Raw genomic sequence first — 16,450 nt, 5'->3', positions numbered from 1 at the left:
GGTAAAGATCGAAGATGTCGCCCTGCCACCCACGGTCAAGGTGAGCCCAAAAGAAGGTCCCCGAGCACCTGTGCAGAGACCCGTCACCTTGAGCAGGTGCTCAGAGACAACAGCTTATCTTTGGGGTTGGGGGGGGGGGGGGGGGGTGGGTGGGGGGGGGGGTGGGCAGTAGGAAATGCCTTGTAGTAGCTGGGTGGGTGTTTTCTTCCCATCTCAAGATGCAGGCAGAAGAAATACAGCCTGTCCCCCTCAAAGTTAGGGGGGGAAGCCTCCTCTGAAACTAGCCACCATTCTATGTGCTTGACGTGTTTCGAGGAGATTACCTTGGGGCAGACGGGTAGGGCAAAGCCCCAGAGCACCGTACAGCAGGACGATACACCTCCACATGGCCTTTGTTCCTGCCAGCTCCCGCCAGCCTGTCCTAACCCACTCACACGACAGCACAAGTATCATGGCTCCTCCCCGTCCCTCCCCTGAAGCTTAGCATCCTACCCTGGCTGCTGGAAGAGGGTTGGCATGGTTTTAGGGTGAGGTGGAGGGCTTTACGGGGGAGAGGCACATGGTTGGGTGCTCCTGGACTGGGGCTGGTGTGGCCCTGCCAGTCTCTGCCCAGGCTGGGTGCAGCCATGGGGGTAGCAGAGAGCACTGGAGATGGGAGAGTTGCTGGCCCCAGGGTGGACCCAGTGTATCATAGAATCATAGAATCATTAAGGTTGGAAAAGACCTCTAAGATCATCGAGTCCAACCGTCGACCCAACACCACCGTGCCCACTAAACCATGTCCCTGAGCGCCTCATCTACACGTCTTTTAAATACCCCCAGGGATGGGGACTCCACCACTTCCCTGGGCAGCCTGTTCCAATGTTTCACCACTCTTTCAGTAAAGACATTTTTCCTCATGTCCAATCTAAACCTCCCCTGGCACAACTTGAGGCCATTGTGTAGACACAAAAGGTATGTAACCAAGAAAGAATATAAAAAAGCATAAGGAAACAGCCAAGAAAATGTTTGTGTGAGCTGGCATTGCTGCACAGACCTCAGGAGAGGGAATGAAAAAGTCCCTCAGTCGCTGTGAGAAATGCCCATGCTGAGGCCACGCACTGTCATGTCACCACTCTGCTCTGCCATGGTGCAGACAGCTGTGCCTTAGAGAGATGTTTTTTGGGGCATCCTCTGGCCCCACCACCCTGGCAGGGCCATGGTGGGGGCAGGGGCAGGCTGCTGCTCCTCCCGCCAGTGTGATGTCTTGGTTTTTCCTTCCAGTATGGGATGGTGTTTGATGCAGGCTCGTCCCACACCTCTCTGTTTGTCTACGCGTGGGATTCAGACAAGGAGAACGACACTGGTGTGGTCAGCCAGACCTTGTCCTGTGATGTCCAGGGTCAGTATCCCCCTGCCATGAGCTTGGTGCTGCCCTTCGTGTTCATGTGGTGGGTGGGATGACCTGGCCCTTCCTTTTGTTGGCCTGCCCACACTGGGCAGCTCTGTCCATCAGGCTGTCACTGCTGGCACGGTGGGGAGCCCTGGCTGCAGGGTGGTCCCTGACTCCCCACTGGCTTCGCTCATGGTTGGAGGGTCCTCAGCACCATGTAGTGCCCACATGCTTGGTGGGACTGAAGCACCTTGGTCTTGCTCTGGATTTTCATTCCTCCACCTTGGACTGCCCGCAGCTGCCCAAGCTGCTGTCCTGGCTGGGGAAGGTCTCATCCATAGAGCTGGGGACACTGCTGAAAGCACGGGAGATGTGGGGAAGCCATAGGAGGTGAACATAAGCATGGGTCAGTCAGGTCTTGGGGGACCAGGGGACCCTGGCAAAGCACCCTTTGTTGCTAAGAGGTGACAGACCTCGCTGCCCCATGTCCTCTCGTTCCCACATCTCTGTCCCCAGCTGTTCCCCTCAGCCTGCCCCAGCTTGACTCTCTTCCAGGGCAAGGCATATCGAGCTATGCCAATGATCCCCCGAAAGCTGGCGATTCCCTAAGGGAGTGCCTGGATAAAGCCCTGAAGGTCATTCCTGCTGCAAAACAGAGGGATGTCCCAGCTTATCTCGGAGCAACGGCAGGCATGAGGCTACTGAGGTATCGCTGTGGGGCGCGGGGGTGACAGAGCAGCAACCAAGCTGCAAGCAGCCACTGCCAGGACACAGTGTCCTGCATGGGGCCAGGCTGCCAGGAGCTCCCAGCTCACGTGCTGCCGTGAGCAAATGACTGGGGAGTGGGGAGAAGGCAGCCCGGTGGGGACACACGGGTGGCTGAGCTGTCCTGAGTGATTGGCCCTGGGGCAGAGAGGCTGCTCAGAGGTGTCTGTTGGCATCCTGGGACCCCACATCCCAGGATGGTGCTGCATGCCCAGTTCCAAGCAAGAAATGCTTCTGAGAGCTCTTTGTTTGCTCTTCATTATTCCGTAAACACAAGGGAGTTGAGATGCCACCAGCGGATGTGCCATCTGCCCAGACAGACGGGTGCTGGCGGGGGAGCAGGGCAGAGATAGGAGGCAACAGGGTGCTGCGGGACCTGCCCTTACCTTTCTCCAGCCCATATTAGCTCTCTTAAAATGTCAGCCTTCATTTCATGCTTCTTGGTTTTATGGTTGCAGATATCTAACATCATTTCTGTGCCCTGGCAATCTGACCCTTTCCCTGGGAAGGAGCCGGGCCATAGCCTGACGGTTACTCGTTTCAGAGAGTGAGCACATGCCAGCAGCCCCAAGACATCTTCCCCCACTCAGAGGTCTGAAACCAGGCTGGCACCGTCCCAAAAGACTCACTCGAGCTCAGCAGCCAGCTCTGGCTTTGGTGCAGTCAGTGGGTGATGTTCAAACCTGGGTTTTGCAGCACAACCCCCTCTGGCCGCCAGCACTACGAAGATACTTAGGTAGGGAAAGGTGGCCTGGCAAACCTCTGTGTGACCGGGATCAAGCGGCACTGGAGGGAAGAGGTTGCTATTGCTCTTAGATTTGTGATGCCAAATGTAGACAGCTGGGACTTACGCTGTACGAGCAGCTTTGGCAAGTTATGTAGCAGGAAACATAATTTCACACAAACTGCTTGTTGCAAAAAACTGGAGTATGTGGAACTGGGAAAAAAACACTTTCCTTGCGTTTCCTCTGTAGTATTGATGTAGCTGGGTATGTGTCCTGACCTTTGAGTCCTTCTTAGGGAACAGAACAGCTCAGCGGCAGACCAAGTCCTGGCCGAAGTTGCTAAAACCATGCGAGAGTACCCCGTGGCTTTCAAAGGGGCTCGAATCCTTACAGGAGAGGAGGAGGGGGCTTATGGCTGGATCACCATCAACTACCTGCTGGACTCCTTCACTAAGGTGGGAGAACGGTGAAACACCCACTCCTTCTTTGCTAATACAGTTTTTCTGATTTTTCTTAAATTGGCTTAGCACAGAAGGAAAGGTCTGGGTTAACGGCTTTCGGGAATGATCCAGGGGAAGCAGCTGGTTATCCTCTGGCTTGCCCACAGTGAAAGAGGAAGGAAAAATCAGGAATGGGGGTTAAGATCTTGGGGCATCTTGTTAAGATCTAAGGGCACACCTCCGCACCATGTGGACACAGGGTCTCTTGGGGACAGAGAGGTCGGCCGTGCAGCCCAGCAGGGATGGTTTGCTCCTGCCAGGCTTTGCCGTGCTGCCCTGAGAAGGTCCATCTCCGTGTGGTGCTGCGAGGCCCCAGTTGTGGTTCATCCTGCCAGTGTGAAGGAAGCTTGAACCAGACCTCTTTCCTGCCACCCTCTGTCCCGGTACTGCCACAGCTCACAGCGGTGCCGGCACCGTCGGGCTCCTGTGCAGGCTGTTGGAGGATTTCTGTCCTTCCCCTTGCACCAGCACCTCTGCAGCCTGCTCTTCAGGAATGGCAGCCCATCCAAGCCAGGTCCCCACCAGCACTTTGGTCTGGGGACCGGTGACTCAGAGCCACGTGAACCCGCAGCACGTCGGCACGTCTTGACCATCAGACAGTTCAATCTCTGTTTTTTCTGGCTCTGATGAGTGGCCAGGCTGGCTGGGCAGGGAAGGCAGTGGGGTCTCACGTACAGAAATAATGGAATTGAATACCCGTTGAATTTAATAACAAAACCCTATTGACTTCAGTGGGATGAGAATTTTGCTCAGGCCAAGTAAGCCCAGCCATCTACTCCTCCTCTTCCTCTCCTGTCTCGCCTTGGCAGTACTCCCCCACAGCACACACATGGGTTCGTCCAGAGGCGGCCAACATTTTTGGGGCGCTGGATCTTGGAGGAGCATCCACTCAAATCAGCTTTATGCCCAAGGGTTCAGTGATAAACTGGAATGAAGCCTCCAAGTTCACGCTGTACGGGTATAACTACAACATCTACACACACAGCTACCTCTGCTACGGGCAGAACGAGATGCTGAAGCGACTGGCAAAGGAATTAATTGCGGTGAGAGGGGAACTGGCGGGTAATTGGACTCTGGTCTCATGATACCAACCACAGACTTGTTAATGCATAAAATAAGAACAAGCAATGCTCTTCCAGAGAGGCATCAGCAGGGACTGAGAGCAGGTACAGACTCCTTGGAGCGTGGGTAGGCAGATGTGGAGAGGAGAGTAGGAAGCGTCAGAAGGGGTGGCTTGGGGGAGATCTTCTGGCTGTACACAGCTGCCTCGCACAGGGCGTAGAAAAGGCAGGACCAGGCTTTTCTCAGAGGTGCAAAGTGACTGGACAAGAGGCAATGGGCACATGCTGGAACATGCGAGTTTCCAACCAGATGCAGGGGAAAGGTATTTCCCAATAAGAATGGTCAAATATCAGAATAGGGCCCAGAAATGCTGTAGAGTCGCCATCCTTGGAGAAATTCAGAATTCGATGGGACAAAGCTCTGAGCAACCTGATCTAGTTGGTCACGCTTTAAGGAGGGGGCTGGCACAGGTACGCCTGTACCTCCCCTCAACTACTCTGTGACTGCACGGACCTGAGAAAAGTGAACCAGAGATCTTTCTCAGGCCATTTTTTGGAAGGTCAGAGGGGAAGAGGGTCTTCACGGAGCTGCATCTTATCAGGAGGAGCAGCCTTGGCAAGCCAAGAAGGTTTGCTCATGCTGCACATCCAGGAAGGTCCCAGGTGGTGTCCCTTGCTGGGGCTGGAGCTAGAGACAGAGCTAGAGCTGGGGTGGAGAGGGCTTTGAGTGCCCCAAACCATGATCCTGCTGGCTAGGGGAGAGGGAGAGGGAATGAGACAAAGCAGAGCAAGAATTAGTGTTGAGCTCAGATTGGGACTGCAGATGGCCAACAAGACGAGGATTAAACAGCAGGAGGGTCTTTCCCTGCTGAGGAGGTGGGAGATGCCTGCACCCGTGGCTTTGGGGGCAGCGCTGGGTGAACCCTGCCGCCCAGCATGCCCGCCAAGAGGGTTTGGAGGAGGCTGCAGCCTGTGATTTTGCTATTCCCAGGAGTCGTCCTCCAGCATGCGAGTCGATCACCCTTGCTACCCAAAAGACTACAGTGAAACTGTCTCGCTGTCTTCCTTCCGCACCAGCCCCTGCACCAACCGGAGCGACCCACGCCTGAGCCTCGGTGACAGGAACGTGACCCTGGAGGGCAGGGGCAATGCCAGCGGGTGCCTGGCTGCTGTCAAGAAGCTGTTCAACTTCTCGGCGTGCGGCCAGAGCCAGGACTGCACCTTCGATGGCGTCTACCAGCCCCCAGTCAGCGGGCAGTTCATTGTAAGTCAAATCCCGTCCTCCCACCTCCCGGGCAGAGCATGTCCCCGGGTGCTGTGGTGTCCCTGTGTGCCCCATGGCACTGTCACCTCCCCGCAGCAGAATGGGGGCAAGAAGCACCCAAATTACCACTGCCCCAGGGCACAGCAGGGATTGCTGCCATCTGGTTTTCCAGCCAGTTCTCCAAATGGGACCATGTTAATAAAACAGGTGCTTAGTCAAAAACAAAGTTTTCAGTTAAAAAAAAAAAAACTTAGCCAGCAGCCTTGAGGCAAGGCTCTGCCTGTGCTCGATGAGCTGCTGTAGCCAGTGGGCACCTGCACCCCCAGCCCATCATCTCTGCTGGGACATGGACAGCGATGTCCTGGGACTATGCAACAGTGGGACAAACCTGGTGAAGGACAAAGCCCACCTCCTGCTTCGAGGGAGATGGGGGCAGCTGCCGGGGGGGTTTCCCCACTGTAACTCAACGGCATTTCCACCTCCTGCCTTTCAGGCCTTCTCTGCCTTTTACTATAACTTCAAGTTTCTCAACCTGACCGAGGGGCAGTCGCTGGCCGCTGTCAGGGAGACCATCGAGCATTTCTGCACAAGAAGCTGGGAAGACGTATGTTCCCCACGATGGGAGGCTGTGGGGAAGCTTCACAAGCAAAGGGGTCCTGGGGTGGGGGAAGAGAAGCGGGGACCCCTCCGCGGCAAGCCTCCCTGGTTGCTGAGCTGTGCCCTACACAGCGGAACCATCCCTGAGCAATGTGAGGGAGCCAGGACCATCCTGCACCCACCCTTGGGGGCCCTCCTTGCTCATGCAACATTGGGAAAGGGGCAGCCAGGGCAGCTGAAGGCAGCAAAATCTCCCCACCACCACAGGAGCTGGGGATGGAGGTGGGGATGGAGCCCTGGAGGATGGTGAGAGGGGAGCCAGCTGCTGGCACCACTCTGGAGACAAGTCAATTGGGGATGGATAAGGCCAAGAGATGTGGTAGGACAACCATGGGGCAGAGAGCAAGGGCCCCTTGCACGAGGAGGCTGAGATGGGAGAATCTGGGGCAGGAGGAGCTCCAATATGTCTCTGTTTCCATGTGGAGAGTAAATTCTCCTCAAAGGAGTTGCCCTGTGTGAACAGGTCCAAAATACCTGCCTGGTCCAGGAGTCTTTTTCTGGATGCTGGTGGCTGCGGAGCCGTTGCCCCTCATGCAGCCGTTGTCAGGGAATTGTCCCTGTGTGGAAATCGCCTGCAAAATAACTTCCCTTCCTCCCCAAACATGTCCCCACCCCAGCTGTCTTCTGGCTACCCCAAGGAGAATCCTGAGCGACTGCCTAAATACTGTGCCACTGCCAACTACATCCTCACACTCCTCCTCGATGCCTACAAGTTCAATGAGACCAGCTGGAACAACATCTTCTTCCAGATGAAGGTAGGCAGCAAACCCAGCCTGCAGGCAGTAGAGGCAGCACCAGGGGAAAGAGCCAGCTTCCCACGTCGGGGTGCCATGAGAGCCATGGTCCAGAAAGCCCTGCCTGCCCCACATCCCAGCATGGCACTGCGTGTGGGGCCAGCTACTGCGCCCCGTTTGTGCAGGAGTAGGTGGCCCTGCATTGTTGGTGTGGCTTTCCTGCAGGGCTAACTCATCGTCCCCTCTCTCCTCGGGCAGGCTGGGAACACCGACATCGGCTGGACGCTGGGGTACATGCTGAACCTCACCAACATGATCCCGGCAGAGGCTCCGGTGTGGGTGAAGGGGCATGTTTCTTCCCTGTGGGCTGCAGCCGTCGCCTTCATCATCCTCACCTTTGCCTTGGGGCTTGCTGCCCTGCTCCTGCTCTTGTGGGTGTAGGAGCCCGGCTGCGTTTCGGAGCGCGGCAGGAGCATATCGGAGCTGGAGGGCTGTCTGCACTGCGGTGCCCTGCACTTCTGCCAGCAGGACTGGCAGCCTGAGGCTCATTCAACAATGCTGAGCATGTTAACCTCTACAGCACTGAAGAACCAAGGTCTGGCCTTCCACAGGACTGCCCCCAACATGCAGATAGGCACCACATGAGGTTTCCAGAGAAGCTCCACTCCTGTGGAGACCTGCTGGGATCAGCCTATGCACCACAGGCACCCCAGCCATGCCCATCTGCCTCCTTACACCTCTATGCCTGTTACAGATTTGGCCTCCATCCCCCACTGGTTGGCACGTGGGGCTGTGGAGAGCCAGCCTGGCTGTGGAAGAGCTCCCCAAGTGCCAGACTATTAGTGCATGGCTGCAGGCACTTGGTGTCAGGGTGGTTCGTGCGATGCTGGGTCTGACCACGGTTGCCGGCAGCCAGGCAGGTCCCTGCCAGGTCTGCCAGCATGAGGGTGTGCAAGGCTCTGCGGCAGTCCAGCTGGCTCTCTTGAGAGTGCATCATTCAGGCTTACCTGATGGTCTTGGAGACAGAAGGCAAACTGAGCACCCAAAGTCAGAAGTGTGGTCCATGCCTCACTGGAGGGTCCATCTCATCTCATCTTCCTTTTCTTCTGGGATAAAGGGATTGATGTTCCTGAGTGTCTTCCTGGAGAGCAGACTGTCCCACCAGCAGAAGGCCTGGACGCCGTGGGTGTCAGGCTGAGACTCCAACAGGCTGCGAGTCCTGCCTTGACCCTGTGCATGCGGCTGAGCTGGGTCCTGCCCACAGCTGCGCCCTCGCCTTTGCCTTTGGTTCTGCTCATTCGCTATCTGCCCCGTGGATGATTCATCTTGTTATTTGCCTCCCGGCAGCAAGGAGCTGACCTTTAGTGTCTCTGCAGAAAGGCAGGCGTCTCGCAGCTCTCGTCATCCAAATAAACATTGTAAATGTCAACAAATGGGGAAATGACTGTTACTTTGCTCCTGAACGGTTATGATTTTATTGTTTCTGTCTGAAGGAAAGGACAGGCCTTTTCCTTCTGAGAGCTGGGGTGTCTCACCCCACCCATCCTCTGGCTGCCAGCAGGACTCCCCAAAAATGTAAAGGGTGCCCCAGGATCTGCCCCTGACATGTCCCAGCAGCATTCCCAAATAGCCCTGCGTGCTGGAAGGGGAGGGTGAGATGTCTCTCTGGCACAGACACAGGGTGCAGCCAGACCGGAGAGGAACCTCGTGCAGGAGAGCAGGGGGCTGCTGCCATCCCCCACCTCACAGGGCTTCCCAGTCCTAGACAGAGTCCTGTCTACTGGGCCAGCTCCCCCCCATAGCCCCATTGCCGCTGCCCCTCTGACTGGCATAGAATAGAATAGAATAGAACAGAATATTTCAGCTGGAAGGGACCTACAATGATCATCTGGTCCAACTGCCTGACCACTTCAGGGCTGACCAAAAGTTAAAGCATGTCCTTAAGGGCATTGTCCAAATGCCTCTTAAACACTGACAGGCTCGGGGCATCGACCACCTCTCCAGGGAGCTTGTTCCAATGTTTGACCACCTTCTTGGTGGCCATGGGCGATGCAGACTTTTGTCCTGGGATGGGGCAGGACACATCCACCCCACATCGGGTACCTGCTGCAGGCTGTAACCAGCCCCATGATGATCCCATTGCTGCCAGACATCCCTTTTCTCTTCCCTGACCCACTGGTCCCACCATCTCCAGTCACCCCACATCACTGTGGTCCCCACACTCCCAGTGCTGAGCCTCTGCCCCACACGGCCATCCCCTCCGTCCTAGAGCATCTCCAACCAGCAGCGAGGGGAAAGGAAAACCAGACAGCACACAGCTACAGGGAGGATTTTTTTAAAGCCTGTGCCGGTTCCAGCTCACCAGGCCAGGACGCAGGTGCCCCACATTACAAGTTCACAGCTCCTGGACACGTGGGGGTGATTCCCCAGTCTGCAGCTCCTCGCACAAGTGTGGCAGAAGGACTAAGTGGCTTTGGCAGCCTCTGGAGCCAGCGCTGCTAGAGACTCTCATAACCGGAGGAGTTTTTCTGGCAGCATATGACTGTGAGCAGGCAGAAGATGAGGATGAGCATGATGGCCAGTAAAACCGTGGCTGCTATCCAGTTGCTTCTCTGGAGCCCTGTGACTCTCTGGGGAGTCTCCGAGGGAATCATGTTGGTGAGAATGAGCATGTAGCCCAGAGTCCAGCCCACATCTATGTTAGCGACCTGTGCAGACAGAGAAGGAAGAGGGATGTGAAAGGCTGCAAAGTACCATGCAAGCAGGAGAGCTAGAGAAGATGTTTGCTGTTGCACCCCCAAGCCCTGCTCCACAGCCACCGTATCTGTGCTCACCTTGGGCTGCAGATACCCCGTCAGTGAGGCAAGCTGGGGGAGAGCATAAATGGCCCAGGCCAGATGTCCCAGCAGGTACCTGTGAGTGTAACTCAAGAGCTGCCTTGGGCACGGGCAGTGGACCGTGCTGCCCTGTTATCCCCTGCTCCCCCATTCAGGCAGGGCAGGGGCAGCGGCCAGGTGGGCACAAGCCATTTCACGGTACAAAGCGTGGAAGCTGGGGACTGCCGGGCACTTTCCCACCTGCCAGACGAAGTGGATGTTAAGCCACGTCGTGTGGTTGAATTTGTAGCCTTGCAGGAGAAGGGTGAGGGCGTAGGAGCTGGCTGCACAGGCGTCACGGAGGTGGGTCCTGTTCGTGGTGGGGAACTCCTTCTGCACCTGCAGAGGTGAAAGAGCAATGGGTGGGGCTGCCAGCACGGAGCAGCGCTCAATGCACCCACACTGTGGGGAAAAGCCCCACAGTGCAGCTGGGAGCAAAGACCCAGGAGTGCCTGGGCTTGGGGAGCAAGGAGGACCCGGGAGGCTGCAGGCTGCTCTCCCATCGCTCTCCCTGTCCAGAGATCTTTGTGCTCCTCACAGCTCCCTCCAGCGCAGCAGAGGATGGGCTGCGGATGAGCCCTCAGGCTGCCCAGCACCCAGGAGAAACGTGGGCAGGATCCCACCTTCTCCCAGCTGCTGGTGCAGAATTGCCCGATGGTGGCATTGACCGAGCTCAGAGGCTGCCCTCCAGTCACGTTCAGAAAGTGAAGGTTGTGATAAAGCCCCAAAAAGGCCTGTGGGTTTTTAAGACCAAAGGCGGCAGGTTAGTGATGCACCCAGGCCACTGCCACCCCCCCACCCCTCCCTCCGGGTGCTCTGCAGGGGTCCCTAAGGCCACCTCTCAGCACCGCAGGGTGATGCCTGCCGACTCGCTGGGAGGGAGCCCTGGGACTGCTCCCCACACCGAAAGAGATTGGTGCTGTGACAACAGAGGTCTGGGTCTGCCTGGCACGCTGGTGAACACCCTGCATGTCTCCATGCATTGGGCACATCCCAGCTTTCAGGGCTGGCACTATTTAGACTTTTTTCCTACAGCACTTTTCCTGGGGTCATGGCCAGCTTCTGGTGCCCCAAAACCCCACACCCCCACCACAGCCACGGGGACGGAGGTGCCTTACGAAGAACTGTCCCCTCACGGGCGGCTGATAAACCCCGTTGAACCCGCACGTCCTGTTGGCCCCACAGGTGAAGTTGAAGAGTTTCTGGATGGCGGTGCTGCACGCTGCTGGGTCACCTGTCCCCGTCACCGTGAGGACTTGTGCAGGGCTGGGTGTGCTGTGTGCTCGGTGCATGGGACTGTCATAGAGATCTGCCGTGGTGATGTTCTCCTGGTATCCCTTGGGGTAGCAGGGGTGTGATATCTGCTGGGGAGATGAGCTGCCCTGGAGGGAGCAGGAGTCATTCGCATCACCCTGGCACTGAGGATTAGGATGGAAAGGAGAGAAACAGCCCACAGGCAGCGCCTGTTCCCACAACCAGATGCAGAACACTAGCATGCTGGCCCCACCACCCATGGGGTCTCATCCATGGGGTGCAGGCACAGAATCACGGGGACAAGCATGGCACGACCACGCTGTGGTCAGGGATCAGCTACGGTGATGGTCGCATTCCCAAGGCCTTGGGGGTTTGCACCCTGTGCTGAGTGTGGACCCATTTTGTCCCCACTCTTCCTTTGTAGGGTCACCAGACTCAGGGGAGAGCCAAGGCTGAGAAGCCATTTAAGCAAAAACAAAACGGACACTGATTTCTCTTTGCAACGTGCTCTGGATGTGGTCTTTTGCCCATTGCAACCAGCATGAACCAGTGTTGAGCCCTCACCCCACACCCAAACTATGGACATGAGGGTCCCCCTGTGTGGCAACACCACCTCCCTTCACTCTCCCGTGCCCAGCGCCTACAGCTGAAAGCCAGCATGTTCACATTTCTACCCATAAAACCAACTTATTCATTACCATACTGGTGCTAAAAAATCTCGCTGGGTCTTCCCCAACCTCCCAGCACCCAGCAGGTTCCCTCCTTCAGGGCTGGATCCTTCCAGCTACCTGTGACTGGGGCTGGGCTGACACAACCCTTTCATCAGGCCAGGGATGGAGATCTGGTGGGCAAGATGGCCCTGGGACAGGGGCCCCAGGCACCCACCATCCCGGCAGCACCTGTGGTCAGTCATCCTGCTTTGGGGTGTCCATCTCCATCTCGGCTCAGTCCTGCCCTGCTGTTGGGACACCCCTGGGATGGCTCCTGCCATGGTGGCCCTTTTGTATCCACCATCCTCACTGAGGTTTGCAGGAAGGCACCAAGCCCAGCGGCCGTCACACCCAGTGGGTGCTGCCTGCCCAACTCAGTGAGATCGGGGCTCAGGCTGCAGCGGAGGAGCACAAGGCTGGAGGCAGTTACCTGGTGTAAGGCTGCCATCAGCATTTTCAGGGCTTGCTTTTGCCCGTAGCAGAGGTAGCTATGGGTGTAAATGGAGTAGCTGGTCCTGTACAGCCTGAGAAGGGCTCTCGTCCTGCTGTCACCTATGGTGGTCCCAGGAAGGAACGCGATCTGGGTTGAAGCCCCGCTGAGGTCCAGAGCTCCAACCACATCCTCTGCCGGCGGGTGGGTCCACTTGCCTGTGAAGGAGCACTGCCCAGCACCGGGCATTACCCATGGGGAACCAGCACAGGGTGACCAACGGGGTATAAGCTTCCCAGCCCAGACCGCAGCACAGCAGGGAGGGGGATCACCTTCTGCCCTATCCCCCAGCCCACACCTTGACGAGCGTCTCCAGCAGGTAGTTGACGGTGATCCAGCTGAAGCCCTCCTCCTCGTTCCCTGTGAGGATCCGAGCTCCGCGGAAGTCCACAGGGTACTCGCCAATGGCCTTGGCAACCTCGGCAAAGACCTGCTCGGCCTTAGTGCTGTTCTGCTCCCTGCCCAGGGAAGGAGATAAATACCGCACGGTGGAGGAGGCAATGGCTGGAGAGCTTTCAGTGCAGGGCTAACAGCAAGAGGCTGCTGTCTTCTGCAAAGGAGCGGGGCTGCTCAGAGGCAGGGCGCATCCCCGTCCATCGCTGTCCTGCCCGTGGGCTGGCTCCTGCAAGCCGCCAAATCCCTCAACTGGTGTGTTGGGAGTCTCCCTAAAAATGCTGCCTGCAGGCTCTGCCTGAGCATGCGGGAAGGTCAATGCAAGTCTGGCAAAGGAGGCTGATCCACCTCTGGGGCTGCTGCCAGGCTGGTGCTGGAGTGGGCTGGGGCGTTTCCCCGTGGGCACGGCAAGCGGCTCTCTTGGACACCCCGGCAGACTGCAGACGTGGATGTTCTGCCCATCACCTTGGCCTGCCCAGCCCAGCCCCCTGCTCCGGCTACGATGCAGAAACGCCTGGGGGGGAAGGGGTCGGAGCTGCGCGGCTCCGGGCAGTGCCAGTACCTCAGCAGCCGCATGCCTGCTGTGGCCCCCAGGTAGGTGGGGGTCTCCCGCTGCTGCTCTGCCGGGACGATCTCCATGGCCTTGTCCAGGCAGGGCTTCAGGCTGGTTCCAGCCCCAGCCGGGTCGTCTGCGTAGCTGGAGATGCCGGGTCCTGCAAGAGGGCACCCCGTGATGGAGCGAGCTCAGTGCCACCCAGGAGGGACAGGACAGCAGGGACACGTCCACCCAGAAAGCCCCCAGGGGACACGTCCACCCGTTCCCCAGGCCCAGGGAGCTCTGTGGAGCTCCTTGGCAATACCCAGATGTCTCAGCCACAGCCCAAAACTCTGCTGTGTTTGGTGCCATACAGATACCAAAATGGAAACTGCTGACCCAAAGAGCAGTTAGGAACCGCGTGCAAAAAAACCGGCAGAAACACAGTAATGTTTAGGGACTTCTGCAGAGCTTTTAGGAGGCCCCATGGGAACAGGAAGCCGCACGTTATGAAAGAAGCTGTGAAGAGATGTTGTGGAAAGAAGAGCCAAGGAAGCAGTTGCACGAGAGAAAGAGCAAATTGCGCATCCAGCATCCCAACCTGTGAGTTGATGCACAACCACCGGCTGCAAGACTGGACGGGCTCCAGGAGCCGTGCAAACTGGGGCGCCAAATTTCTTACCCACCTCTGGATCCCCCAATTACTGTAGGGCCCCCTAAGATGCAAACTATGCCCCCTAACAGTTTACTTTGGTTCTTCCACCAGGCCATCTCCCTTTGGCCCAGCACAAGCTGAAAGGCTCAGATCATCGACGATGCTGTGAGGGTCTGGGACAGCAATTGAGGAGGCTGGGAGAGAGGCATGGACACGTTCCGGCACACTCACCGGACACGGTGCAGGCCTCCACCTGGGAGATGATGCCGGTGCCGTTCTCCTTGTCCGCAGGCCACCGGTAGATGTAGAGAGCCGTGTGTGTGGAGCCAGCGTCAAACACCAGACCATACTGGGGGAGGCAGAGGGGAGTCGGGGTCACAGCACGCACGGGGCTGCACCAAGTGCCACGGGGGTTTCTGAGAGCTTCTGCTCTCGCTGCCTGTGCCTGAACGCAAGCAGCACAGGTTTGCATGTCCAACCTCCCTTTAGCAGCCCCGCTCCACCTCTAACCTCCCTGGTTAGCCATTCGAGGGAGTCACAGCTCAGAAAGGGAAGACATGGAGGTCAGCAGGGCGATTTGCAGAGCAGGGAGGCATCCAGGCATGTCCCAAAGGGCTCAGGCTGCCAAAGCTGCTCCCAGACTTTTGGGAGTGGCAAATCTCACAAACCTTGACTATTTTTTAAGTCAGCCAGCAGAAAGCAACAGGAGAGAGAGATGTAAACCCACCAGGTGACTTGGATGTCTGAAAACAGAGAAGAGAAAGTGTCTAGGGTGGCAGATGGAGCAGTCCCAGGAGGAGGGCTGCTCTGCTCTCTCCCATCCTTAGCAAGGACCCAGGACCGTGGTTTAGGGGCTGTGGTTGATCTGCCCAGTGCTACCTTGATTAGGTTAAGCCCTGAAAAGCTGGGCTGGTTATGGGAAGACTTGCAAGTGGAGAGGAAGGCAGGGCTGATAGAAGGATGAGAGGTGGAAAGGGGCTGGTGGTCATTCCTGGGCTCCCCCCGGTCCCACCGGCAACCTACTTTGTTCCTCATAGGAAGGGCAGCATCCTTCACCGGGGTCAGGACCAGGAGGAAGACGGCCACCCCCAGCACTCCCAGCACAGCCGCCAAGCTCCAGCCCACTGCCCTGAGCAGGCACGTCTGCATCCCCGTGCCAGGCTGTGGGGAGGGATGGTCTTTGCAAGGGCAGTCCCAACCCGCCTGCCCCTGCCCCGTCTCTCCAGCTCCTCCTGGGGTCCCCTTCTCCTAGCAGCTCAGGAACCACACATCCCCTCAATGATCCCCAGGAACACGGAGCAGCTGGGTGTGGAGACCATGAACCTGCCCCTTGGCCGGCAGCAGAGCGATGCCCTGGGATGCGCAGGGCTGAACCCGGGCACACGCCTGCAGGCAGCTCCCATCCCGGGAAAGGGCAAGGGCGAAGGCTCCCTCCTGCCCGGCCCTCAGGGAGGGGGTGGCTGCTGTCCTGGCCGGCCCCCACCATACCTGTGCCAGGAGCACCCCTCCTTCCTCGGGTGTTGTACACTGAGCTGGGCAGAGCCCGTTGCTCCCTCTATGTATCCTCCCGGGCACAGCCTCAGGGCAGCCCTGCCAGCCCTGCCTGCGCAGCTTTGCCTGCTCCCAGCCCAGTGGAGCGATGCAAAGCAAAAGTGAGGCCTGTGCTGGCCTCAGATGTCCGGGTTGCTTCCCCCGCCAGCCCAGGGCGGCAGCTTGGCGCTGCCTGCGGTGCAGTGGGGGGAGCGGGAACGCTTAGCGGCAGCTACTGCCTGCACTGGGGCAGCACCCCGGCCTGCCTGCACCTCTGCCTGCACCGCCCCAGGGGGATGGGACCCTAGCCACCAGGACAGGTCGCTGGCCATGGGGACAGATGTGTCCCTGACTGTGGGGACACGTCCCTGGCTGTGGGGACAGACAGGATCCTGGCCATGGGGATGGGTCCCTGGCCATGGGGACAGGTCTCCACCTGCCAGGTCCCTCCTGTTTCTGTCCTGGGCCCCTCTGCCAGCCCGTCTCTGCCAGCAATGGGGCAGCGTGTGGTACAACAGAGCCAGGTGACAGCAGGCGTGTGGGGTGCCAGGCTTGGCCCATGCTTTACCTTGCAGTGTGTTTATGCAGCAGGTCTGGGGCAGGGATGTCTGTGGGACTCCCAGACCTCAGCCGCTGCCTTCATCCCGGGGCGAGCCCACTTGCAGGCTCCCCGAGGGGCAGAGGTGCAGGCTGGGCTTGTCGTGAGCTTCACGGGGAGCTGCCCGCTCCTGAGCCCCCGCCAGGCAGTGCAGGCACCCACACCACCGCCGTGGGTGGAGGTCTCTCCAGGCAGACCTGCTCCTCCAGCAGCGAAGAGGTTAACGCCAGATGTTATTTCCACCCCGGCTCTCCAGCCTCAGCCCCGCTGCCTCCGGGACAAGTGCTCTCCTGGGCAGGTTGCTGGTCCGGGGCCAAGGGGGGGCCATACA

The 16,450-nt window shown here is 58.1% G+C and overlaps 2 protein-coding genes across 2 annotated transcripts in view; one reads left to right on the top strand and one right to left on the bottom strand.

Annotated features, from left to right (window-relative positions):
* Positions 1-7,519, top strand: part of LOC103902414 (ectonucleoside triphosphate diphosphohydrolase 8) — a 10,792-nt gene extending 3,273 nt beyond the window's left edge. The window contains exons 2-9 of the mRNA XM_009283465.1: positions 1,264-1,381; positions 1,928-2,078; positions 3,158-3,317; positions 4,172-4,405; positions 5,415-5,687; positions 6,181-6,291; positions 6,962-7,099; positions 7,337-7,519. Of these exons, the coding sequence (XP_009281740.1) occupies positions 1,264-1,381; positions 1,928-2,078; positions 3,158-3,317; positions 4,172-4,405; positions 5,415-5,687; positions 6,181-6,291; positions 6,962-7,099; positions 7,337-7,519 (1,368 nt within the window). The remainder of the gene's footprint in view (positions 1-1,263; positions 1,382-1,927; positions 2,079-3,157; positions 3,318-4,171; positions 4,406-5,414; positions 5,688-6,180; positions 6,292-6,961; positions 7,100-7,336) is intronic.
* A 2,057-nt stretch (positions 7,520-9,576) lies between these two features.
* LOC103902413 (ectonucleoside triphosphate diphosphohydrolase 8) lies at positions 9,577-15,140 on the bottom strand. Its single transcript, XM_009283464.1, has 9 exons — positions 15,015-15,140; positions 14,223-14,340; positions 13,364-13,514; positions 12,707-12,866; positions 12,349-12,579; positions 11,073-11,336; positions 10,578-10,688; positions 10,156-10,293; positions 9,577-9,786 (listed from the first exon to the last, which is right to left on the bottom strand). Exons 1-9 carry the CDS (start codon positions 15,138-15,140, stop codon positions 9,577-9,579), a joined length of 1,509 nt encoding a protein of 502 aa, XP_009281739.1.
* Positions 15,141-16,450: the final 1,310 nt, after the last annotated feature.

The sequence above is a fragment of the Aptenodytes forsteri genome, unplaced genomic scaffold (genome assembly GCF_000699145.1).
Source record: "Aptenodytes forsteri isolate BGI_AS27 unplaced genomic scaffold, ASM69914v1 Scaffold534, whole genome shotgun sequence".
In the NCBI taxonomy this organism is placed as follows: domain Eukaryota; kingdom Metazoa; phylum Chordata; class Aves; order Sphenisciformes; family Spheniscidae; genus Aptenodytes; species Aptenodytes forsteri.
The sequence above is the reverse complement of the archived record's forward strand: the minus strand, read 5'-3'. Positions and strand labels throughout refer to the sequence as shown.

Coding starts and splice junctions, on each gene's coding strand:
- LOC103902413 (XM_009283464.1), bottom strand. CDS start 15,140: ATGCAGACGTGCCTGCTCAGGGCAGTGGGCTGGAGCTTGGCGGCTGTG. Junction 11,337..12,348: donor TGATGGCAGCCTTACACCAG/GTAACTGCCTCC, acceptor TGCTCCCTCCAG/GGCAGCTCATCTCCCCAGCA. Junction 9,787..10,155: donor ACATCCACTTCGTCTGGCAG/GTGGGAAAGTGC, acceptor CTGTCTGCACAG/GTCGCTAACATAGATGTGGG.